The 27,287-nt window shown below is 36.9% G+C and overlaps 1 protein-coding gene across 1 annotated transcript in view; it reads left to right on the top strand.

Annotated features, from left to right (window-relative positions):
* The window catches only part of KPNA5 (karyopherin subunit alpha 5), a 50,733-nt gene that overhangs the window by 11,137 nt on the left and 12,309 nt on the right, over positions 1 to 27,287 (top strand). Inside the window, exons 6-9 of the mRNA XM_002690097.7 lie at positions 2,054 to 2,185; positions 4,083 to 4,171; positions 20,029 to 20,128; positions 24,892 to 25,055. Coding sequence (XP_002690143.2) covers positions 2,054 to 2,185; positions 4,083 to 4,171; positions 20,029 to 20,128; positions 24,892 to 25,055 — 485 coding nt within the window. The remainder of the gene's footprint in view (positions 1 to 2,053; positions 2,186 to 4,082; positions 4,172 to 20,028; positions 20,129 to 24,891; positions 25,056 to 27,287) is intronic.

Below are 27,287 nucleotides of genomic sequence, written 5' to 3'. Positions count from 1 at the left end.
AGTCCTGAATATTCATTGAAAGGCCTGATACTGAAACTCCAATACTTTGGCCACCTGATGCAAAGAGCTGACTCATTTGAAAAGACCCTGGTGCTGGGAAAGATTGAGGGCAGGAGGAGAAGGGGACGACAGAGGATTAGATGGTTGGATGGTATCACCGACTTGATGGACATGGGTTTGGGTGAACTCCGGGAGTTGGTGATGGACAGGGAGGCCTGGCGTGCTGCGGTTCATGGGGCTGCAAAGAGTCGGACACAACTGAGCGAATGAACTGAACTATACTAAGTTCTGTTTTGAGAGTGCATTTATCAGTCCAATAACGTGACCCTAGGTACCCAACTAACACAATTGGCTATATAGTACTGTGCTGTAAAAGGTTTATAATGCTTTCCACACAAATAATACATAAAAAACAACCAAAAAATAAAGAAAACATTTTTAATCTCGTAGTATACTACCTTGAAAAGTATAGTAGTGTAGTACAGCAGCTGGCAGGCAGGGGCTGGCATGCCAGGCGAGAAGAGTTACTGACTGGAGGAGGGAGAGAAAGTGGGGATGGTAGAGCTGAAGGATCGTCAACAATAGGAGATGGAGGTTAGGCTGCAGATATATATCAGTATATATATATGCAGTATATCTGTATCACTCTTGCCTGATGTTGATGGAACACACGTTCATATCTTTGAAAGTTTGTGTCTTGAAGGCTCATATGTAGGGGACTTGCTGTAATTGAGAGGCCTCAAACTGGGGACCTACATGTTTGGCCTGCACATGTTTTAAAATATATGAATTCAGATATAAGGCTTTCAAAAGTTGAAGAATTTCAAATGGAAGTCTAGATTTGGGGCTTCTTTTTACAAATCAGAAGAATTGGCATTGTTGCCAAATACTGAAGATCTAGTGGAGTTGAATAGGAGCTCTGCCTCTTTTTTTTTTCCTTTTAAAAAATATAACCATTTTCTCTAGTTTTATCTGTACTTTTCATGCCTTTCACTAATGCTTTTTATTACACTTTTATTAATCATAATAATACCTACCTTAATGTGAAAAGTTGTCTAGGCCAAATATTTTTAAAGCCATTGTCATTATTGTCACTCCTTAATTTGCAGGTCTAATTTGCTAGTCGGTTAGAGAACCATGAGTTAAAATTTTCTCAATTGCATCATTATAAATCCATCACAGATAAGTATATCTGAAATCTGATTGATATGAGTAACTTCCCAGAGGCACTGCTACTTGAAAGAATACCACAAGTTTTTGTCTCTGCTAATAATGAACTCTTTCACCTTGAACTAACCACCTAAATGTATGGCTTTCTAGTTTTTCTTATTTAAGTGAGAAGGTTTAGAATAGATGATCCTTAGGGAAACAAAAGTAACCTTTTATGATTCTGCTGCTGCTGCTGCTAAGTTGCTTCAGTTGTGTCCGACTCTGTGCAACCCCAGAGATAGCAGCCCACCAGCCCTCCCCCGTCCCTGGGATTCTCCAGGCAAGAATACTGGAGTGGGTTGCCATTTCCTTCTCCAATGCAGGAAAGTGAAAAGTGAAAGTGAAGTCGCTCAGTCGTGTCCGACTCTTAGCGACCCCATGGACTGCAACCCACCAGGCTCCAATGCCCATGGGATTTTCCAGGCAAGAGTACTGGAGTGGGGTGCCATTGCCTTCTCCATTTATGATTCTAAGTTCCATAAATATTCTATTAATTAAGTAGTGTGTATCATTTTGTTTTAAACTGCTTGATTTAGAATACCTGGCTCCCTAATAGTAAACATCAGGGGTTTTATGAAATATAAATTCAGATGTGTTCATTTATTGTTCATGATTTTATAAATTTTTATTCTTCTCAGTTCTTATTTTTCCAGATTGAAGAGTCCTTTTTAAAAAAAATTTTTTTTACCTATCAAATCTGATTTCACATTGAATCTTATTAATCGTAAGTGAATCTTTCTCTCAGACTTATTCAGCTAAGTCTTGACTCCCTCTCTTCTTCCTTTCTTCCTCTTTCTGGCATTTCTTTGGGGCTTTCATCTATTTTGCTTTTATTTTTCCTTAGTTTGAAGCTGCGTGGGCATTAACTAATATAGCATCTGGAACTTTTCTGCATACCAAAGTAGTGATTGAAACTGGGGCTGTTCCAATTTTTATCAAACTTCTTAATTCAGAGCATGAAGATGTTCAAGAACAGGTAAGTTTCTAACTTGAACTGTTATATCTACTAGATTTTAATTTTCTCTTGAAAGTGCCATTTGTGATTATGATTTGAAATTCATTTTTACCAAGTTGCCTGTGCATTACATTTGTTAGAATATAATAATTTCTGTTTAGTGTCAAATTGGAAGGAAGAATGAACTGTTTTAGGTATTATCCTAGCTCCTTTGTATATAGATTTCAGCTATTGAGAATTACTATTCCCATTTATAGAAGAGCATACTGAGACCCAGAAAAGATAGTAATTTACCCAAAGTCACGGTGAAGGGCTGAGCCAGGTTTTAAACCTGGAACAGTCTGACTCCTTGTTCTTTACTTGTATGTAGATTATTTTATTGTTTCTTTTTAATATGTCATGTTATTTTTAATAAACCATTTTAGATTAGACTTTATAAATAAATTATCATAGTTGTTGTAACAGGGAAAATTTAATCACATATAATTTTTACCATCTAGAGAAAGTCAAATGTTTTGTTATTTTTGTTTTGATTCATGTTCATGCAAATTGATCCATAGATCTCACTACCATTCCATTTGTTTGTTTATATATATATTTTTATATTTTTTCTTATTATTTATTCTTTATCATTATTTATTAATTATTATTTTTATTATTTATTCTTGAAGAAAATTTTACTGATTACTCATTATCCATTCAGGTAGCTACATAATTTATTCCTCAGTAGTTGTACAATTGAGTTATTTCTAGCTTGTTGGTGTTAATATTGTGGTGAGCATCATTATATATCAATCTTGATAGTAATATGTCTTGACATTAATATATGCCTTGATTATTTCATTAGGGAAAAATGATTATACTCAAAGAAAAGCTTTTAAAGTGCTATTACTATTTCAAAGTGGACTTCCAAAATGTTATAAAAATTGATATCCCACAAACAAAATACTTCACAGGGTGAAAAATGTCATCACTTTAAAAACTTTTTCTTAAAAATGTAAAAAATAAACTTAGGTCTAGAGTAGATGTTAAAAATATTAGTGTAAATTTTAAATGTTAAAATATAATTTTCTCAGTTGAAAAATTAACTTATGTCTACTTTTGTACTTATGAGAAACTTGAAATGAAAATATAATGATCATTTGCATTTGTGTAATTTCTTATCAAATTGAAATTTAATACATGAATAATTTGATCTTTTACTGTCATTTATTTAATCTGGACTATCTCTAAGCTTATTTTTAAGCATTAATTCAAGACAGTTCTCACATTAGCTTTACCTTATAGTTTACTATGCTTTATCTCTCCTTCCTTTTTTCTTTTACAAGTTAGTTCCTTCCCAGTGAGTGGATTCTTTGGCATAGTGGCAAACTTCTAGCATAGGTAATTGTAAAATTCCCTAAATAGATATACAGTTGACCCTTGAACAAAACAGGTTTGAATGTGTTGGTTTACTTACACACAGTTTTTTTTTTTGCAATACATACATACTGCAGTACTATACAATCTGAAGTTGGTTGAGTCTGCAGGTGATCTTGGGTAAGGAGGGCCAGCTTTAAAGTTATACATGGATTTTCGACTGTGCAGGGGTTGATGCCCCTCACTGCCAAATTGTTCAAAGGTCAACTATATTTTGTCTCTCCATGTAGATTCAAAGTAGACAAACTATCTCCTTCTTAAAGAGAATAAACATTTCACTATCATGTAAGAAAAAATTTTTAAATGCCCTGTGTTTTAATTTGACTAAAAATATTATTAAAGATATTTTTGAAGTTTTCCTTTCTTGTCTACTAGCATGTTTTTTTTTAACATCTTGAAAACTTACCAGTTTTTTCCTTTTACAATAAAATTTCATTCTTAAGAGAGAATCTTATTTAAGATATTGTCGTAAAAGAATATTTTTTATTGTTTTTTGAAGGCTGTTTGGGCACTTGGTAATATTGCTGGTGACAATGCAGAATGCAGAGATTTTGTTTTGAATTGTGAAATACTTCCACCTCTTTTAGAGTAAGTACTTTAAGTTTATCACAATTAAATACTATTAACTTTTGGAAACGCAAACTATTTACACTATATTTCTACGTACACATTTACTTCTTCAGTGATACTTTTAAATTTTGCTTATGTTTGGCCAAGCCTGAAATAGCTTGAAATTACATAAAACTAACAAAATTTCTGGTTGTATCATATCTGTCTTTTATGTTCCCTTAAGCCACACTTCACAGCATTCATTGCTTACTTGATGCCTACTGTGCTAAAACAATTATTCTAGAGAACAAGGATAAGTAGTAGTTTTTAATACACTAAAAATTTAAAAGTTACTAAAGCAGATGATATTGAGTTGATGAACAGATGATGTGTTGAACTTGTCAGATTTTCATATTTGATTTTGAAATGTTCAGAGAACAGAGAGATTTTTTCAGAATTAGAATTTTACTTAAAATGACTTAGCTAGTGGTTTCTTTTTCTAATACTTTACACTTTTTTTAAGAAAAGAAGCTCCCCTATAATATAGGGTTCTTTACAAAGATGACATAAAATTATTTGAAAGATAGGTTTATTTATCCAAGTTGGTTATCATTTATTGAGAAAATTTTTATTTAGGCTGAATACCATTGGCAAATAGTGAAAAAGGAAAAAGTAATTGAGATATTTTGAAAGGGAAAATTTTACTCTTAGCATTTCTGTGCCATTTGCCATCCTTTCCAAGCTTAGAAATTAGAATATGTTTTTAGATACAGTTTTGTTTTGTTTTTAGATACAAAGAATATGTTTTTAGATACAGTTTTGCAAAATATTGACTTTCCGTGGACAAAATGGATTTCTCAGCATCATTTCACTCAACTCACACTGAGTACTTAACTATGTTCAGGCCACTGAACCACTTGTGATTTCATTTACTTTGGGCTTATTCAAAATAATATCTGAGCAGTTAGTCCAATTATAAAGGAAAATACTGATTTAGCATTCAATATCAGAATTATTTTGACGTTCATACTACTAAAAGTATCTGTTAAATTTTCAACTTAGGGTTTTTCTGGCCTGATTTTATGGTTTGTAGATTAACTGTGAGCACTTTGTTTCTCTTTTTACTTTGTCTCTAGGCCATATTCTTTGCTGTCTGTCTTTGGGTCATTTATTATTTGTTAATATTTAAAGTTGGTAATGGTTTATGAAATAATAAGTAAGCATTTCTTAGTTCTAATTACTCTAAATGTTCTGCTGTTAAGTCACTTCAGTCGTGTCTGACTCTGTGCAACCCCATAGATGGCAGCCTACCAGGCTGCCCCGTCCCTGGGATTCTCCAGGCAAGAATACTGGAGTGGGTTGCCATTTCCTTCTCCAGTGCATGAAAGTGAAGTCGCTCAGTTGTGCCCAACTCTTAGCAATATTTTAATTATGACTAAAGAAACCAAACTAAAAAACAAAGGTCTAATGAAAAACAAACAGTACCCAGCTATCTAATCATGGTTATAAACATAATAAATTTCAGAAAAAGAGTAGGTTTAGAAGTTTTCAAAGTTTCATTAAAAAATTGAGAAAGGTGATAAGAAGGAAGGTATGTCAAGATGTTCTCACCATGGTTGGTCAAAAGGAAAAATGGTATTACCTTTAAGAAGATTATGGATAATCTGTAGTTCACATTGAAGTTAAATTAACATTTAGCTAATGTGTTAAGTATGTATAAAATTTTTATTAATATAATACAGTTTTATCAGTTCTGCCTTTTGATTTTCAGTAAATGTAAAGCTTTTACTATTATGGACTTTATATACTGAAATGGTGATTTAGTCACCAAGTCGTGTCTGACTCTTGTGACCCTATGGGTTGTAGCCTGCCAGGCTCCTCTGTCCATGGGATTCTCCAGGCAAGAATACTGGAGTGGGTTGCCATTTCTTTCTCCAGTGGATCTTCCCAACCCAAGAATCGAGCCTGGGTCTCTTGCCTTTCAGGCAGATTCTTTACTGACTGAGCTACTAGAGAAGATCCCAATATACTGTTATAGCTTTGTTGTTTTAATTTAATGCAACTTTAATTTATAATACAGCAAATTTGGATAAGAAAAGATTTGTAATTTCTCATAATATTCCCATTAATACAAGGAGGATAATATGCATCACAGCTTAGCCAAGTACAGTCTTCATGCCAAATTTGGCCTGTCCCCTGTTTTTGAAAATTAAATTTTACTGGATCACATCAATTTGCTTACTTAATGTCTGTGGTTGCTTTCATGCTGTATCATCAGAGTTCAGTAGCTGCAACACAGGAAGGCCTGTGAAGCCAAAAGTATTTACTGAAAAGTTTGTCATTTCCTGATGTAGTAAGTCAGTGTAACTACCTTATTTCTAAATGAGTTATGGTTTTAGGAGGTTTCAAATATTCTTTATAGCAAAACTTTTAGAGCATATTTTTGTGTGACAGAATATACACAATAAAAAATTTACCATGTAAAAGTTTACAATTTACTGCCACTCAGTATGTTCATAGTGTTTCTCAACCATAACAACTATCTAGTTCTAGAACTTTCTATCATCCCAAACAGAAACCCCAATACCCTTTTTTCCAAGTACTTGGATACCTCTAATCTGTTTTCTGTCTCTGTGGATTTGCCTATTCTGGATATTTTACATAAATGAAGTCATATACTGTGTGACCTTTTGTGTTGGCTTCTTTCACTTAGCATATGGTTTTCAGGGTTCATTCATATCATAGAATGTATCAATACTTCATTCTTCTTATAATTAAATAATATTCCATTATATGGATATACCACATTTTGTGGTACATTGATCACTTGATGGTCATTTGGGTTATTTCCACCTTTTGGCTACTGTATATGTGCAGTACTCCTGTGAACATTTGTGTGCAGGTTTTTGTTTGAACACCAGTGTTTTCAATTCTTTTTAGGTATATACCTACCAGTGGAATTGCTGGAATGTGCTAATGCTGTCTTTACCTTTTACCACCAGACTTTTTCCATAGTAGCTGCACCATTCTATTTCTACCAGCAATGTGTGAGAGTTCCAGTTTCTTACCAACAGTTGTCTGTTATTTTTTTTAATTGATATTTTAATGGAAGCTAATTACTTTACAGTATTGTGGTGATTTTTGCCATACATTGACATGAATTAGCCATGGGTGTACATGTGTCCCCCCGCCCCTGACCCAAACCCCTCTCCCACCTCCCTCCCCATCCCATCCCTCTGGGTTGTCCCAGTGCACCAGCTTTGATTGCCCTGTTTCAGGCATTGAACTTGGACTGGTCATCTATTTCACATATGGTAATATACATGTTTCAATGCTTTTCTCTCAAATCATCCCACCTTCACCTTCTCCCACAGAGTCCAAAAGTCTCTTCTTTATATCTGTGTCTCTTTTGCTGTCTCACATATAGGGTCATTGTTACAATCTTTGTAAATTCCATATATATGCATTAATATACTGTATTGGTGTCTTTCTTTCTGACTTACTTCACTGTGTATAATAGGCTCCAGTTTCATCCACCTCATTAGAACTGACTCTAATGTGTTCTTTTGAATAGCTGAGTAATATTCCATTGTGTATATGCACCACAACTTCCTTATCCATTCATCTGCCGATGGATATCTAGATTGTTCCCATGTCGTGGCTATTATAAACAGTGCTGCAATGAACACTGGGGTACACGTGTCTCTTTCAGTTCTGGTTTCCTTCGTGTGTATGCCAAGCAGTGGGATTGCTGGGTCGTGTGGCAGTTCTGTTTCCTATTTTTTAAGGAATCTCCACACTGTTCTCCATAGTAGCTGTACTAGTTTGCATTCTCACCAACAGTGTTAGAGGGTTCCCTTTTCTACACACCCTCTCCAGCATTTACTGTTTTTAGACTTTTTGATAGCAGCCATTCTTACCTGTATCAGATAGGACCTCATTGTGGTTTTGATTTGCATTTCTCTGATAATGAGTGATGTTGAGCATCTTTTCATGTATTTGTTAGCCATCTGTATGTCTTCTTTGGAGAGATGTCTATTTAGTTTTTTGGCCCGTTTTTTGATTGGATCATTTATTTTTCTGGTATTGAACTGCATGAGCTGCTTGTATATTTTTGTGATTAATTCTTTGTCAGTTGCTTTGTTTGCTATTATTTTCTTCCATTCTGAAAGCTGGCTTTTCACTTTGCTTATAGTTTCCCTTGTTGTGCAAAAGTTTTTAAGTTTAATTTGGTCCCATTTGTTTATTTTTTCTTTTATTTCCATTACTCTGGGAGGTGGGTCATAGAGGATCCTGCTGTGATTTATGTAGAGAGTGTTTTGCCTATGTTTTACTTTAGGAGTTTTATAGTTTCTGATCTTACATTTAGATCTTTAATTCATTTTGAGTTTATTTTTGTGTGCAGTGTTAGAAAGTGTTCTAGTTTCATTCTTTTACAAGCGGTTGACCAGTTTTCCCAGCACCACTTGTTAAAGAGATTGTCTTTCTCCATTGTATAGTTTTGCTTCCTTTGTCAAAGATAAGGTTTCCATGCTGCTGCTGCTGCTAAGTTGCTTCAGTGGTGTCTGACTCTGTGTGACCCCATAGACGGAAGCCCACCAGGCTCCCCTGTACCTGGGATTCTCCAGGCACGAACACTGGAGTGGGTTGCCATTTACTTCTCCAATGCATGAAAGTGAAAAGTGAAAGGGAAGTCACTCAGTTGTGTCTGACTCTTAGCGACCCCATGGACTGCAGCCTTCCAGGCTCCTCCGTCCATGGGATTTTCCAGGCGAGAGTACTGGAGTGGGGTGCCATTGCCTTCTCCAAAGGTGTCTATAGGTTTGTGGATTTATTGGGCTTTCTGTCTTGTTCCATTGATCTATATTTCTGTCTTTGTGCCAGTGCCAAACTGTCTTGATGACTGTAGCTTTGTAGTATAGTCTGAAGTCAGGCAGGTTGATTCCTCCAGTTCCATTCTTCTTTCTCAAGATTGCTTTGGCTATTCGAGGTTTTCCTAAATATTTTATTCTTTTTGTTGGCAGTGGTGAATGGGATTGTTTCCTTAATTTCTCTTTGTTTTCTCAGTGTATAGGAATGCAAGGGATTTCTGTGTATTAATTTTATATCCTGCAACTTTACTATATTCATTGATTAGCTCTAGTAATTTTCTTGTTGTGTCTTTAGGGTTTTCTATGTAGAGGATCATGTCATATGCAAACAGTAAGAGTTTTACTTCTTTTCCCATCTAGATTGCTTTTTTTTTCTTTTTCTTCTCTGATTGCTGTGGCTAAAACTTCCAAAGCTATATTGAATAGTAATGGTGAGCGTGGGCACCCTTGTCTTATCCCTTACTTTAGGCGCAATGCTTTCAATTATTTGCCATTGAGGATAATGTTTGCTGTGGGTGTATCCTATATGGCTTTTATTATGTTGAGGTATGTTCCTTCTATGCCTGCTTTCTGGAGAGTTTTCATCATAAATGGGTTTTTTAATTTTGTCAAAGGCTTTCTCTGCATCTATTGAGATAATCATATGGCTTTTCTTTCAATTTGTTAATGTGGTATATCACATTGATTTGCAAATATTGAAGAATCCTTGCCTCCCTAGGATAAAGCCTACTTGGTCATGATTTGTGATCTTTTTAATATGTTGTTGGATTCTGCTTGCTAGAATTTTCTTGAGGAGTTTTGCATCTATGTTCATCAATGATATTGGCCTGTAGATTTCTTTTTTGTGTGGCATCTTTGTCTGGTTTTGGTATTAGGGTGATGGTGGCCTCATAGAATGAGTTTGGGGGTTTACCTTTGCAGTTTTCTGTAAGACTTTGAGTAGCATAGGTGTTAGTGCTTCTCTAAATTTTTGGTTCAATTCACCTGTAAAGCCATCTGGTCCTGGACTTTGGTTTGTTGGCAGATATTTGATTAGTTTCAATTTCCATGCTTGTGATGGGTCTGTTAAGATTTTCTATTTCTCCCTGGTTCAGTTTTGGAAGGTTATATTTTTCTAAGAATTCACCCATTTCTTCCAAGCTGTCCATTTTATTGGCATATAGTTGCTGATAGTAGTCTCTTATGATCCTTTGTATTTCTGTGTTGTCTGTTGTGATTTCTCCATTTTCATTTCTAATTTTATTGATTGGATTCTTCTCCCTTTTCTTCTTGTTGAGTCTGGCTAATGGTTTGTCTATTTTATTTATCTACTCAAAGAACCACCTTTTAGTTTTGTTGATTTTTGCTGTATCTCCTTTGTTTCTTTTTCATATATTTCTGCTCCGATTTTTGTGATTTCTTTCCTTCTGCTAACTTTGGGGTCCTTCATTTCTTCTTTTTCTAGTTACTTTAGGTGAAAAGTTAGGTTGTTGTTTGATTTTTCTTTTTTCTTGAGGTGAGCTTGTATTGCTATGAACCTTCCCCTTAGCACTGCTTTCACTGAATCCTGAGGTTTGGGGTTGTTGTGTTTTCATTTTCATTCATTTCTGTGCATATTTTGATTTCCTTTTTGATTTCTTCTGTGATCTGTTGTTTATTCAGAAGCGTATTGTTTAGCCTCCATATGTTTGTATTTTTAATAGGTTTTTTTTTTTTCCTGTAGTTGACATCTAATCTTACTGTATTGTGATCAGAAAAGATGCTTGAAATGATTTCAGTTTTTTTGAATTTACCAAGGCTAGATTTATGGCCCAGGATGTGATCTATCCTGGACAATGTTTTGTGTGCACTTGAGAAAAAGGTGAAATTCATTGTTTTATGGTGAAATGTCCCATAGATATCAATTAGGTCTAACTGGTCCATTGTATCATTTAAAACTTGTGCTTCCTTGCTAATTTTCTGCTTGGTTGATCTATCCATAGGTGTGAGTAGGGTATTAAAGTCTTCCACTATTATTGGGTTACTGTTAATTTTTCCTTTCATACTTGTTAGCATTTGCCTTACATGTTGAGGTGCTCATATGTTGGGTTCGTATATATTTGATTGTTATATCTTCTTCTTGGATTGATCCTTTGATCATTATGTAGTGTCCTTCTTTGTCTCTTTTCATGGTCTTTATTTCAAAGTCTATTTTATCTGATATGAGTATTACTACTCCTGCTTTCTTTTGGTCTCCATTTGCATGGAATATCTTTTTCCAGCCCTTCACTTTCAGTCTGTTTGTGACCCTTGGTTTGAGGTGGGTTTCTTGTAGATAGCATTTATAGTGGCCTTGTTTTTGTATCCATTTAGCCAGTCTTTGTCTTTTGGTTGGAGCATTCAACCCATTTACATTTAAGGTAATTATTGATAAGTTTGATCCTGTTGCCATTTTGTTGTTTTGGGTTTGATTTTATAAACCTTTTCTGGGTTTCCTGTCTAGAGAACATCCTTTAGCATTTGTTGAAAAATTGGTTTGGTGGTGCTGAATTCTCTCAGATTTTGCTTGCCTGTAAAGCTTTTGATTTCTCCTTCATATCTGAATGAGATCCTTGCTGGGTACAGTAATCTGGCTTTTTCTCTTTCATCACTGGTTCATCACTTTCATCACTTTCAGTATGTCCTGCCAATGCCCTTCTGCCCTGAAGAGTTTCTGTTGAAGGATCAGCTGTTAGCCTTATGGGGATCCCCTTGTGGGTTACTAGTTGCTTTTCCCTTGCTGCTTTTAATAGTTATTGTTTGTGTTTGATCTTCGTTAGTTTAATTAATATGTATCTTGGGATGTTTCACCTTGGGTTTATCCTGTTTGGGACTCTCTGGCTTTCTTGGACTTGGGTGCCTATTTCCTTCCGTATTTTAGGGAAGTTTTCAACTATTATCGCCTGAAGTATTTTTTCATGCCCTTTCTTTTTGTCTTTGTCTTTTGGGATACCTGTGATTTGAATGTTGTGCGTTTAACATTGTCCCAGAGGTCTCTGAGGTTGTCCTCATGTCAATTCTTTTTCCTTTTTTCCTCTCTGCTTCATTTTTCCACAATTCTTTTACCTCACTTATTCTCTCTTCTGCCTCAGTTATTCTACTGTTGGTTCCCTCCAGAGTGCTTTTGGTCTCAGTATTACATTATTCATTATTGATTGACTCTTCTTTATTTCTGCTAGGTCCTTGTTAAACATTTCTTGCATCTTCTCAATCCTTGTCCGTAGTCTGTTTATCTGTAACTCCATTTTGTTTTCAAGATTTTGGATCATCTTTAATATCATTTATTCTGAATTCTTTTTCAGGTAGACTCCTTGTCTCCTCCTCTTTTGTTTGTTTGGTGGGTATTTATCATGTTCCTTTACCTGCTGAGTATTTCTCTGCCTTTTCATTTTGTTTAGATTGCTGTGTTTGGGGTGCCCATTCTGTAGGCTAGAAGTTCATGGTTCCTCTTTATTGTGAAGTCTGCTTCCTGTGGGTGGGGTTGGACTAGTGGCTTGTCAAGGTTTCCTTGTTGGGAGAGCTTATATCTGTGTTCTGGTGGGTGGAGCTGAATCTGTTCTCTCTGGAGTGCAATGAAGTGTCCAGTAGTGAGTTTTAGGGTATCTGTGGGTTTGGCATGGCTTTGGGCAGCCTGTTTTTTAATGCTCAGGGCTTTGTTCCTGCTTTGCTGGAGAATTATCAGTCTTGCCCTGGAACTTGTTGACCCTTGGGTGGAACTTGGTTTCAGTGTAGGTATGGAGACTTTTGGGTGAGCTGTTGTCTATAAATGTTCCCTGAAATCAGGAGTTCTCTGATGTTCTTAAGTTTTAGAGTTAAGCCTCCTGCCTCTGGCTTTCAGTCCTTCTCTTACAGTAGCCTCAAGATTCTCCATCCATAAAGCACAGATGATAAAACATTTAGGTTAATGGTGAAACAATTCTCCACAGCAAGGGACACCCAAAGAGATTCAGAGTTACATAGAGAAGAGAAGAAGTAGGAGGAAGACAGAGGTGACCAGGAAAAGAAGAGGGGGAGTCAAAAAGGGAGTGAGCAATCTAGCCAGTAATCAATTCCCTAAGTGCTCTCCACAATCCAGAACACCCAGAGAGATTCACAGAGTTACATAGAGAAGAGAAGAGGGAAGGAGATAGAGGTGACCAGGAGGAGAAGACAGGGAGTCAAAATGGAAGAAACCAATCTAGCCAGTAATCAGTTCCCCAAGTGTTCTTCACAGCCCAGAACACCCAGAACAAGTAGAGAAGAGGAGAGGGAGTAAGGAGATTGAGGTGACCTGGGAGAGAAAAGGGAGAGTCAAAACAGGAGAGAGCAGTCAAGCCAGTAATTATATCCCTAGGTGAAAATGGATACTGAAGATTACATTCTTAAATGTACAAAATTGATTAACAAATACCAAAATGCAAAGATTAAAAATCTAGAATAGAGGTTAGACTCTCAAAAATGTAATATAAAAATTACAAAACAAAATCAATCACAGAAATTTTAAAAGAAATATATATATGTGAAATTTGCTTTAAAAATAAGGTCTTTTTTTGCAAGGTAATAGTAGGTTATAAAAATGAAAATTAAAGGTGTAATAAAGAACTTGAAAAAAAAAAGTGATAATAGTAAAAATATATCTAGGAATTTCTCTGGAGCTGTTGTGGGCAGTGTGGGTCAGTTCAGTTTCAGATAGTTCCTTGTTCCAGCTTTTACTCAAGGTCAACTTATTCTCAAGGTCTGTAGGCCCCCTTCAATGCACAGTTAATGTTAACTACAGGGTTTCTGAAGGAGATCAGCCCTGGGATTTCTTTTGAAGGAATGATGCTAAAGCCGAAACTCCAGTACTTTGGCCACCTCATGCAAAGAGTTGACTCATTGGAAAAGACTCGGATGCTGGGAGGGATTGGGGGCAGGAGGAGAAGGGGACGCCAGAGGATGAGATGGCTGGATGGTGTCACCGACTCGATGGATGTGAGTCTGAGTGAACTCCAGGAGTTGGTGGTGGACAGGGAAGCCTGGCGTGCTGCGATTCATGGGGTCACAAAGAGTCAGACACGACTGAGCGACTGAACTGAATAGGGTTTTAATCTGTTGCACCTGTCACTTACAGAGCGGTTCCCTCTTTGTTTCTTTTGGCTTCCTTTGTTTGCAAGTCTCTTTAGTGTCTAATTTTTGCCCTAACACAAGGGGGCGAAGGTGGTCACTTATTTAGGCTTACTCGTTCAGTTGTGGGGAGGAAGGGACACTGCAAACAGATATCTGGTGTTGGGGGAGTGGTCTCAGCGTATGGACCACACTGAGCTTGCCACAACCCAAAGCAGCATGTGCTTCCTGGGTCTACACTGCTCAGGCTCCAGGGCAGTCTGCAAGGTCACTGTCCCAAGTGGACCCTGCATTTCATGCACTTCCCAGGTCTAAACCATGCATGTTCTTGGGTACTCCACAAGGGCACAGACCCAGATGGGCATGCGTTTTGTGCCCTTCCCAGGTCCGAGCAGCTCAGGTGACCAGGTGCTTGGCGAGTGTACTGTCCCAAATTGGCCGTGCGTGTGTCTGAATCACCTCCCTGGTCCCAGGCGCTTGGTGTTTTGGGTACGCTGCAGTGGCACCATTTCAGGTGTCATGTGTCTCCTCTGGGGAGTTGATCTCAGGCTGCAACCCTCCTGGCGGATGTCAACCACCCAGGATCCCAGGAAGACATGGTTAGCAACTGGGTGCCTGCTCAGTTTGGTGGAAGATGCTGAAATGTTGGTCTCTGGGGCCGCCCCTTGCCTTCTGGCTGCCTCTCTACCTCCAGGCTGGGTAGGGGTGGGGAGGGTCCTATTTGCAGCTGTCTAGGACGCAGGCCTTAGAGCCCCTCTTGGGAAAGTTCCTTTTTTTTTTTGTCTCTCTGGAGATCCCACAGTTTTGGTTGCTATCTCATGTTAGATCCTTCAGATTGTCCTCAGGGCACTCAGGCCCGGTCTGATGATATACCCCAGCCTCAGCAAGCCCCTGGGCTGCTTCTCCACTGGCAGTGGTGGTTAGGCGCATAATGTGTGGTTTTTTGTTTTTTCGTTTTTTTCCTCCCGGTTATGTTGCCCTCTGAGATTCCAAAACTCCCCACAGACCTGCCTCTGAGAGGGTTTCCTACTGTGGCAACTTCTCCTCCTTCACAACTCCCTCCCCAGGACGGATATCCATCCCTAAATCTTCTCTCTTTTTTTCTTTTATGCTTTATCCTACCTCCTTTCAAAGAGAATGAGTTGCCTTTCTGGGTGCCCGGTGTCCTCTGCCAGCATTCAGAAGTTGTTTTGTGGAAGTTGCACAACATTCAAAGGATCTTTTGATGAGTTTATGGGGGGAGAAAGTGGTCTCCCCATCCTATTCCTCTGCCATCTTCTGTTGTCCATTATTCTGATTAAAGCCATCTTAGTGGGTATGAGGTGGTATTTAATTTTGCTTTGATTTACATTTCCTAATGACATTGCATATCTTTTCATACATTTGTTCGCTATTTGTGTATCTTTGGAGAAATATCTAAGTCCTTTGCATATTTTTAAATTCAGTTGTCATTTTGTTGTTGAGTTGTAAGAATTCTTCATGTATTCTGGATAGATTCTTATCAGATAGATGATTTTAGAAGATCTTTTGCATTCTGTGGGTTTTCTTTTCACTCTCTTGATAATTTCTTTGATTCACATAATTTCTGAATTTGAAGTCCAGTAGTATCTATTTTTTCTTTGGTTACTTATGTTTTCAGTGTCATATGTAAAAAACTATTGCCAAATTTAAGGTCATGAAACACTATGTTTTCTTCTAAGAGGTTTACCTCTTATATTTGCATTTTTTGGTCCATCTTGAGCTAATTTTTTTGTGTGACTCTAATTGAGATACATGTGAACATCCACTTGTTCTGGCATGGTTGCTTGGAGACTATTCTCTCCTTGTTGAATGATCTTGATACCTTTGGTGGAAAGGAGTTGACCATCCATGTGTGAGTTGAATCTGCAGACAGATTCTTTACCCAGTGAGCCACCATAGTGTTGCATAAAAGTGGCAACATTATGTTTTTTATCACTCATTCACCATTGAGAATAATGTTAGCTGTGGGTTTTTCATAAATATCCTTTATCTTATTGAGATGGTTTCCTTGTCCTAGGTTGCTGAGTGATTTTATCATGAAGAGGTGTTGGGATCTGTTAAATGCTTTTTCTGCATCAGTTGACATCATCACATGTTTTGTTTTGTTTTGTTTTCCTTTATGCTGTTAATGTGGTGAATATATTGCTTGGTCTTTGTTCATTGAACCATCTTTGCATTCCTGGGATAATTCTCAGTAGTTCATAGTGTATAATTCTTCTAATATGTTCCTGGATTCAGTTTCCTAGAATTGTGTTGAAGATTTTTTTGTATCTGTTAGTAATACACACACATACACTCTTGTCATATCTTTGGCTTTGGTATCAGGATAATGCTGGCATCATAAAATAAGGTAGGAATGTTCTTTTTTATTTCCTAGAAGAGTTTGAGAAGGATTTAATTCTTCTATAATGTTTAGTAGAATTTACCAGTGAAATTGTTTCATGTTTGACTTTTCTTTATTAGGAGGGTTTTGATTACTCATTCAGTATCTTTAATTGTTATATATCTATTTAGATTTTCTGTTTCTTCTTGAATCAGTTTGGTAGTTTATGTGTTTCTGAGAAATTGTTCATTTTCTTTGCATTATCCAATTTGTTGGCTTAGAGTTCATAGTATTCTCTTATAATTACTTGTGTTTCTGAAAGATAAGTAGTAATATCCCTAACTCTCATTCCTGATATAAGTCTTTTACTTTGTCAGTCTGGGTAAATGTTTATTTTGTTGATTTTTCTTTCAAAGAATCAACTCTTGATGGAGTTCATTTTCTCTAGTGCTTTTCTCTTTTCTGTTTTATTTATCTCTGCTCTTTATTATTGCCTTCTTTCTTCTAGCTTGAGGTTTAGTTTGGTGCAGATTTTTTAGTTTCTTAATTAAGATGAAGGTTTATGTTATTTATTTGATATCTTGTTTAATGTAGGTGTTTTCAGTTATAATTTTCTCTGTGAGCTTTCAGTGAATTCTGTAAGTTTTAGTATGTTGGGTTTTCATTTTCATTTATTCTGAAATATTTCCTCATTTCCTGGTGACTTTTTTGACCTACTGGTTGTCTAAAATTATATTACTTAATTTCCACTTATTTGTGAATTTTCCAGTTTTTCTTCTTTTAGTGATTTTTAGCTTCATTCCGTTGTTCTCTGTATAATTTCAATCTTTAAAAATATATCAGATTTACCTTGTGGTCTAATATATGGTATATCCTGGAGAATATCCCATGTGCACTTGAAAAGAATGTATGTTCTGCTGTTAATGAGAAGAATGTGGTATGTGCTGTGCTTGGTCATGTCCACCTCATTATGTCCCCATAAACTGTTAGGTGTCTAACTATTAGTTGATTTATAGTGTTGATCAAGTCCACTATTTTTCTTATTGATCTTCTGTTTAAGTGTTCTAGCTATTACTGAAAACTATATTAAGGCCTTTGTGATAGTACAGCTGTCTATTTCTCCCTTCAATTCTGTCAGTTTTTGCTCTGTACAATTTGCTTTGTTGCTAAATGTTAAAACTTCATGATGGATTGTCATTCTTATCAGCATGTAATGTTATTCTTTATCTCTTAAGCAATTTTCCTCTTAAGTCTATTTTTCTAATATTAATATAGCTACCCTGGCTCTCTTTGGGTTATTATTTGCACGGAATATTTTTCCCATCCTTTCACTTTCAACCTGTTTGTATCTTTGAATCTAAAATGAGTGTCTTGTAGAATGCATTACAGATGGCTCATGAATTATTGTTTTTTAATTTGTTTTTTAATGCATGCTGCTAGTCACTGCCTTTTAATTCTAATTCAAGAGTTCAGTCTGTTTACATTCAGTGTAACTACTCATGGGAAAGTACTTCTGCCATTTTGTTGTTTTCTATGTATCTTATGCCTTAAACCTTTTTTGTTCCTCACTTCCTTCCTTCTTGCCTTCTTTTGCATTTATTGACTTTTTTAAAAATAATATACTGTATTTATTCCCTTCTCATTTCTTTTTTAGTATATTTTTTGGTTGTATTTTTTAAATCTAAGGAGTACAGTGAACATCTTAAACTTAAAATAACTTTGAATTTATACCACTTTAGTCTCAGTATGCGGAGAAGGCAATGGCACCCACTCCAGTACTCTTGCTTGGAAAATCCCATGGATGGAGGAGCCTGTTAGGCTGCAATCCATGGGGTCGCTAAGAGTCAGACACGACTGAGCGACTTCGCTTTCACTTTCCACTTTCATGCATTGGAGAAGGAAATGGCAACCCACTGCAGTGTTCTTGCCTGGAGAATCCCAGGGACGGGGGAGCCTGGTGGGCTGCCGTCTATGGCGTTGCACAGAGTCGGACACGACTGAAGTGACTTAGCATAGCACAGTCTCAGTATGATACAAAAGCTCTGCTCCCTTATATCTCTTACAATGAGTTACTGTTATTACAGATTACATTGTTTTACATTGTGTGCCTGTTATCATAGATTTGTAACTACTGCTGTAAATGTATATTTTTTAAATCATAGAAGAAATTATAAACCAAAAATTAAATAATGTCTTTTATAATTACCTGTGTAGTTATTTTTAATGTTGTTATTTCTTCACACAGTCCTGAGTTATTCAGATCAGATCAGATCAGTCGCTCAGTCGTGTCCGACTTTTTGCGACCCCATGAATCGCAGCATGCCAGGCCTCCCTGTCCATCACCAGCTATCTTATTTCAGGACATTTTAGTTATTTTAGTTATTTTTATAAAGTAAATATACTAATGATGGAATTTTCTCAGCTTTTGTTGTTCCTTCATTTTTAAAGGGTAATATTGCTGGATATAGAATTCTTGTTTGATTAGTTTTCTTTCAGCAGTTTAAGTATATTATTGCCTCTGTTCTCCATGACTTTTGATGACAAATCAGCTATTGATCATAATGAGAGAACTCCCAGTTAGGCAAAACAAAGGCAAGCCCCCTTCATCAATCTTTCAGGGAGTACCCAGATAGGTTAAAACAGAGAAATACAATAATTACTTGGAAACAAGTCTCCATAGACCCTTTTGGAAACAGAACTCACAGTGGGAACTCCAGCTTTTGTCTTCAAGGCTGCTTCCAGGCTAGGGAGGGGACTGGACAAAAAGGTAAGATATTGCCAGAAAGCTCTCCTTCCACATTTCAGTCCCTTCCTGATTAAAAGTTTACTTCCTTACTATGAACATTTACAATCTTGGACAGTTCTAATTAAGCTAATACTAACAGAGTTTGCAAAAATTGGTGTTTTGGGGAAGGATAGGCCTCCAGGGTTATCTTCTGTACCATTTTTGCTGAAGTCACTCTAGAATAAGAATTCTTCCTGAATCTAGGTTCTCTGTACTTCTTGCAGTTTGCTAGCAGGCTGCAGATGGAAGTACTAAGACAGGCAGTCTGTTAAAAACAAAACAAAAACTATTTTTTCTTAATATCTGATCTTCATTCAATTTGACTCTGTATTCCTTACTTAATGAATTTGTATTGTGTATTATTTTCATGGTAAAAAACAAGTAATCTAATAATGTACTCCTTTAATTTTTTTTGGTTTTGCTTTTGTTTTTAATATAAATTTATTTATTTTAATTGGAGGCTAATTACTTTACAATATTATATTGGTTTTGCCATACATTGACATGAATCCACCACTTGTGTACATGTGTTCCCCATCCTGAACCCCTCTCCCACCTCCCTCCCCATCCCATCCCTCTGGATTCTTTTTAAAATATATAGAAATAACTAAGTCAATTTCCCATGGCATTCTTTATTTTGAATATTTTTCTTTTTTTCTGGAAATATACTGAATCTTTAAAACTCACTTTTCCTTTTACCACATCAGTTTGATTCCTTATAAGATATATTAAGAATTTTTGTGTTATGATAGTAGAAGCTAGCTGAAAAGGAAAAATGAATATAAAGTGACAGTTCCTTTTTTCTTTTTCTTGGCAGGTTACTAACAAATTCAAACAGACTTACAACAACCAGAAATGCCGTATGGGCCCTCTCAAATTTATGTAGAGGCAAAAATCCTCCTCCAAACTTTAGTAAGGTATTTGTAAAGTACACAAATTAAGGAATCTATGTACAAAAATTTTTAAGTCTCCTTATAATAGATTTTTAGAGATTGAAGGGACTGTTATCTTTTTAGTAATTATTTTTAATTGACTGGACAGTGTTTGCACATACATAAAATCAAAAGATGCATAATGAAAAGGCTCACTTGTTTTATTTTCCCAAATAAAAAAGTCTGAGAAATATTTGACTGAATAACAATTAAGAGTCAGTCTTTTAAGTAAAAATGGTATTACTATAGGGAAAATAAAATAGCAAATTCAGCTTGTAACTCAAATGTGTATATTTTCTGGAGATAATCATCATAGTTTTTTGATATGCAGAAGTGCTTGATGTGTACTTTCCATTTTATCTCACAATATTCAAAAGACATGTATTCAGGAGTTGAGGTTTAATAAAATTAGTAATATTTACTGCTTCTTTGGGATTATTCTCCCTCCCCACTATTAACTATAAGTATGTGGATGTGAAGACTACAGTGATCTGTGGTACATTTTGGTATCACTGCCTTTATTTGTGTAAATGTGCTGATAATTTTACTACCCACTATTGTTTTTATACTTTTAGTGTAAATGTCAACAAAATAAAAAAGGCTGATTGTGTTAGTATAAGCTAACACATAATAACTATGGAAATAGTTTTGGCATTGCTGCTGCTGCTGCTAAGTCGCTTCAGTCGTATCCGACTCTGTGCGACCCCATAGGCGGCAGCCCACCAGGCTCCCCCGTCCCTGGTATTCTCCAGGCAAGAACACTGGAGTGGGTTGCCATTTCCTTCTCCAAAGCATGAAAGTGGAAAGTGAAAGTGAAGTCGCTCAGTCGTGTCCGACTCCTAGCGACCCCATGGACTGCAGCCCACCAGGCCCCTCTGTCCATGGGATTTTCCAGGCAAAAGTACTGGAGTGGGTTGCCATTGCCTTCTCCGAGTTTTGGCATTAAAGACCCCCTAAATACAGTGGAGGACAAGGCAATGGCAACCCACTCCAGTACTCTTGCCTGGAAAATCCCACGGACGGAGGGGCCTCGTGGGCTGCAGTCCATGGGGTAGCTAGGAGTCGGACACGACTGAGCAACTTCACTTATTTTTTCACTTTCATGCATTGGAGAAGGAAATGGCAACCCACTCCAGTGTTCTTGCCTGGAGAATACCAGGGACGGGGGAGCCTGGTGGGCTGCCGTCTATGGGGTCTCACAGAGTCGGACATGACTGAAGCGACTTAGCAGCAGCAAATACAGTGGAAGTGAGAAATAGATTTAAGAGACTAGATCTGATAGACAGAGTACCTGATGAACTATGGACAGAGATTCGTGACATTATACAGGAGACAGGGATCAAGACCATCCCCATGGAAAAGAAATGCAAAAAAGCAAAATGGCTGTCTGGGGAGGCCTTACAAATAGCTGTGAAAAGAAGAGAAGCGAAAAGCAAAGGCAAAAAAGAAAGATTTTCCCGTTTGAATGCAGAGTTCCAAAGCATAGCAAGGAGAGATAAGAAAACCTTCCTCAATGATCAATGCAAAGAAATAAAGGAAAACAACAGAATGGGAAAGACTAGAGATCTCTTCAAGAAAATTAGAGATACCAAGGGAACATTTCATGCAAAGTTGGGCTCAATAAAGGACAGAAATGGTATGGACCTAACAGAAGCAGAAGATATGAAGAAGAGGTGGCAAGAATACACAGAAGAACTGTACAAAAAAGGTCTTCACAACCCAGATAATCATGATGGTGAGATCACTGACCTAGAGCCAGACATCCTGAAATGTGAAGTCAAGTGGGCCTTAGAAAGCATCACTGCGAACAAAGCTAGTGGAGGTGATGGAATTCCAGTTGAGGTATTTCAAATCCTGGAAGATGATGCTGTGAAAGTGCTGCACTCAATATGCCAGCAAATTTAGAAAACTCAGCAGTGTAACAGGACTGGAAAAGGTCAGTTTTCATTCCAATCCCAAAGAAAGGCAATGCCAAAGAATGCTCAAACTACCGCACAATTGCACTCATCTCACATGCTAGGAAAGTAATGCTCAAAATTCTCCAAGCCAGGCTTCAGCAATATGTGAACTGTGAACTTCCAGATGTTCAAGCTGGTTTTTGAAAAGGCAGAGCAACCAGAGATCAAATTGCCAACATCTGCTGGATCATGGAAAAAGCAAGAGAGTTCCAGAAAAACATCTATTTCTGCTTTATTGACTATGCCAAAGCCTTTGACTGTGTGGATCACAATAAACTGTGGAAAATTCTGAAAGAGATGGGAATACTAGACCACCTGACCTGCCTCTTGAGAAACCTATATGCAGGTCAGAAAGCAATAGTTAGAACTGGACATGGAACAACAGACTGGTTCCAAATAGGAAAAGGAGTATGTCAAGGCTGTATATTGTCACCCTGCTTATTTAACTTATATGCAGAGTACATCATGAGAAATGCTGGGCTGAAAGAAGCACAAGCTGGAATCAAGATTGCGGGGAGAAATCTCAATAACCTCAGATATGCAGATGATACCACCCTTATGGCAGAAAGTGAAGAGGAACTAAAAAGTCTCTTGATGAAAGTGAAAGAGGAGAGTGCAAAAATTGGCTTAAAGCTCAACATTCAGAAAACGAAGATCATGGCATCTGGTCCCATCACTTCAAGGGAAATAGATGGGGAAACAGTGTCAGACTTTATTTTTTTAGGCTACAAAATCACTGCAGATGGTGATAGCAGCCATGAGATTAAAAGACGCTTACTCCTTGGAAGGAAAGTTATGACCGACCTAGATAGCACATTAAAAAGCAGAGACATTACTTTGCCAACAAAGGTCCATCTAGTCAAGGCTATGGTTTTTCCAATGGTCATGTGTGGATGTGAGAGTTGGACTGTAAAGAAAGCTGAGTGCCGAAGAATGATGCTTTTGAACTGTGATGTTGGAAAAGACTCTTGAAAGTCCCTTGGACTGCAAGGAGATCCATCCTAAAGGAGACCAGTCCTGGGTATTCATTGGAAGGACTGATGCTGAGGCTGAAACTCCAATACTTTGGCCACCTCATGTGAAGACTGACTCATTGAAAAAGACCCTGATGCTGGGAGGGATTGGGGGCAGGAGGAGAAGGGGACGACAGAGGATGAGATGGCTGGATGGCATCACCAACTCGATGGACATGAGTTTGAGTGAACTCCAGGAGTTGGTGATGGACAGGGAGGCCTGGCATGCTGTGATTCATGGGGTCACAAGAGTCGGACACGACTGAGCAACTGATCTGATCTGATACCATCCCTAGCCACTGACCTCCACATTTTACTCTTTTTTGTCAATACCTTTTAATATAATATGTGTCTTTTTGTTGATTTTTTTATATTTAAAAAAATCTTTCTTCCTCTAAAGTATAAAATTCTTAAAGTTAGGAGTCTTTTTCTTTCATTAGACTTTTGTTAAGTAAATTTTTTGTGATTTTCTATGAGAGAAATTCTTATCATGCGAAGTTTTAAAAATTTTATTTTTACAATCATTTTATTTCTTCAAGAATAGTATTTTTTGTTCTTTGATTGCTCATCTTTATATTTTTATTCTTTTTATTCTTTTATAATTTCAGCAAACTGTCTTATCTGTGTAGGTTTGTAATTTTTGAATTTTTCTTTTTTTCTGATGTCTCCTTCATTTTGTTTATGGTCTGTTTATTTTGATTTCTTCCCTACTAGAGGCTCTCATGGAGAAGGAAATGGCAACCCACTCCAGTGTTCTTGCCTGGAGAATCCCAGGGACGGGGAAGCCTGTAGGGCTGCCGTCTCTGGGGTCGCACAGAGTCAGACACAACTGAAACGACTTAGCAGCAGCAGTAGCAGAGGCTCTCATACAGCTGGTGATCCTTGACACTCTGCAAATACTCCAGAGGCAGGCACTAAGAAGCTGATTGAAAGATGGGTATATAGGCTCATCGTCTTATGAGCTTCACTATAGACTAATTGGGTAGCAAAACCATGTTTTCTTTGAGGAACTCCAAACTTCAGTATGTTTTCTGAAACCGTTTTGTTTCTCTAGGAACAGATTTTCTACTCTCCTGTTGGAAGGTGGGTAGATTAGGTTGAGTAGGTAATACCATTAGAGATCTAGGACCTGGGAATTGCAAGAGGGCTGCAAGTTTTCAATTCAATCAGCATGTAACTTTTACTTAATCTCTCTAGTTTACAGTCCATTGTTTCATTTCAGCTTCTTCTATGAACTGTATCCCAAAGTTCAGTTTCTGTAGCTCACCAGTTGTAGTCAAGATTATAAATGTCTACTGGACTCCTCAAAGCTAGAATTTGTATTTCTATTTCTTCTTTTTCTAGTTTCTGAGAAGACAGTGGGGCAAAAATGTTTTTGTTTTCTTAAAACTAGAACTCTGTAGGACTTCATTGTTTTTTAAATCATTGTGGGGGTGTGTGTATATGACTCAGACATAGGAGATCCCTAATACATAATTATTTTTACAAACTTTGCCAAATAACTTATTCAGTATAAGATAAATAGGAATCATAATCAGTTTCATGTTTATATGTAGTTTTCATGATCATAGTTTTAAAACAGTGGAATGTCTTAATTTCTCTGTTATTTTTCTAGCTTAAATTTTGTGTTTAAAATTTTTATTTTAATTTAAATATTTTATTTTTATTTAAAATATTTATTAAATATTTTTATTTAAATATTTTAGAAATTATTTTCCTAAAGAAACTGTTTTGGATAGAGAAAAATTTTAAAAACTGGTTCTTTCTTCCCTTCCAGGTTTCACCTTGCTTAAATGTCCTGTCACGATTGTTATTTAGCAGTGACCCAGATGTATTAGCAGATGTGTGTTGGGCCCTTTCTTATCTTTCTGATGGATCCAATGATAAAATTCAAGCAGTCATTGATTCTGGAGTCTGTCGAAGATTGGTGGAACTTTTGATGTAACTATAATTTATGGTTAATAAGTATATGATTGTGTTTTAAGTTTAGCAGAGTAATGGTCTTCTAAACATCTCGAGTTACAAACTTCAGGAAGGATTGAAAAGCTACCAAATCCACTCTGCAGAATAGCTGAAATACTGAGAATCTGACCCTTAAACTTAGCTTTTATATCCTCTATTTGGAACTAGTCAGTTTGTTAATGAATTTGACTAGTTTAATCTCTTCATGAATGGGCGGGACTTAAATCAGCAAGTATTTATTGAATGCCTATTACCTGCTAGAGTGTTGTGCAATATGTTAATAATGTATGGAACACAGTTCTGCTCTCACAGAACCAATAATCTAGTTAATTGTTCATTACAATAATCAATTTGTGTATGGGTCCATGCAGTGAAAAACATTTAGTATTTCACTTGTATTAAAGATCATGTTTTTCTTTGCTGGGCTATTGTTGCTACTTTCATTAAAAAGAACAGATTTTCTATAAAAGAAATTAAAAACTTGTAAGAAAACTTGTTTTAAAAAGATTATTTTAGCTTCCTCATCCTCTTCTTTTAAAAAAGTGTATTATTTTTCTGCCTTTTTTCTTTTGTCAAAAAGTCATCAGGTAGGCTCAAACAAGGAAGATGGTACAAAAGAGAGGTTCAGTAAGAGGTTGTGGCCCTAGCTTGAAGACAGCATCTGAGGAAGAGGGGAACACAGTGCAACAGAGGGATCAGATCAGAGCCCACACTGATGATGACACCCACTAGAGCAGAGCAGATAAGCAGGCTGGAGCAGAAATTGGAACCAATACATGATAGCAGTCTAGCTGAATCAGAAGACCGGTCATACATAGGGAGGTTGTGATAATGGAAGCCAGCTTCGTATTCTTAGAAAATGGAGATATATGTCTGGAAAGGAGAAAAGCCGGAATAATCTTATGGTGCTAGATCAGAAGTAAAGGTATCAATGTGAGCTCATGGCTTTCATCATAAAGAGATAGAAATAAATATATATGTAAATGTACATGTATGTGTGTATGTGTCCTCTTAGAGGACCTGAGAGCAGTGACAAACCTATACTAACAAGATGAGCACACCAAATGCACAAATCTTGGTTAAACACTACTCTCATCAAGTAGAGTCATGGGTTCTTGAAGAAATGACTAATACCAGGACTGGGCCTAAAAAGAAAAAAGGCAAGATGAACCCAGAAAATATTGAGAGCTCAAAGAAGCTGCTGCTGCTAAGTCGCTTCAGTCGTGTCCGACTCTGTGCGACCCCATAGACGGCAGCCCACCAGGCTCCCCTGTCCCTGGGATTCTCCAGGCAAGAACACTGGAGTGGGTTGCCATTTCCTTCTCCAATGCATGAACGTGAAAAGTGAAGGTGAAGTCGCTCAGTCGTGTCCAACTCTTCACGACCCCATGGACTGCAGCCTACCAGGCTCCTCCATCCTTGGGATTTTCCAGGCAGGAGTACTGGAGTGGGTTGCCATTGCCTTCTCTGGCTCAAAGAAGAGAGAAGTATCAAAAGGACACAGGCCACTTGAAGGGACTCCTACAGTTTAAACCTGGAATGATTTGAACATTGAAATAAATTGTAATAACATATTACAACTTTTTTGAATAAAATAGCAATCCATAAGTCCACACTTAAATAAGTAGATAGATCAATAGATTAAAAAGAAGGTACATAGTGTAAGTGATAGTATTAGAAAGTCATCGTTGGCAACAATACTGATGATTATTATTAATTCAGACAATAAATATCAGAATATGCTAAAGCTAGTGGTGAAAGTGGATTAAGGAATGGTATTTTACATAGTCTAAAAGTATTATTTTCTCACAAAACACTAATTATAAATGGAAAAACAGTAGTGAAGAAATCTGGTGGACACCATCTTATTTAAGTGACAGAGGTCAGTGCCACTATAATGGACAAAATAGATACCATATGCCATACAATACCATATAATGAAAAGACTATAGCATTTCTGATATCTCAGCCAAAAGCATGTAACTTCATCTTAATCACTGAACAAAACCAAATAATTAGCTTTTGATTGTCACAGGGAAAACGAAGGAATTCTTTTGACTTGATAGAGACTGGAAAGACATGGGTACAACCCATGATTCTGGGTTAGATTTCTTTGTTAGAGGAATATTACTCGGAAAATTAGTGAAACTTGAAAGGGATCTCTGGGTGGAGTATGGAGGAATTTTTTGTACTATTTTTGCAAATTTTTTG

The sequence above is a fragment of the Bos taurus genome, chromosome 9, assembly GCF_002263795.3.
Source record: "Bos taurus isolate L1 Dominette 01449 registration number 42190680 breed Hereford chromosome 9, ARS-UCD2.0, whole genome shotgun sequence".
NCBI lineage: Eukaryota > Metazoa > Chordata > Mammalia > Artiodactyla > Bovidae > Bos > Bos taurus.
This window is presented reverse-complemented; position numbering and strand designations above follow the sequence as displayed.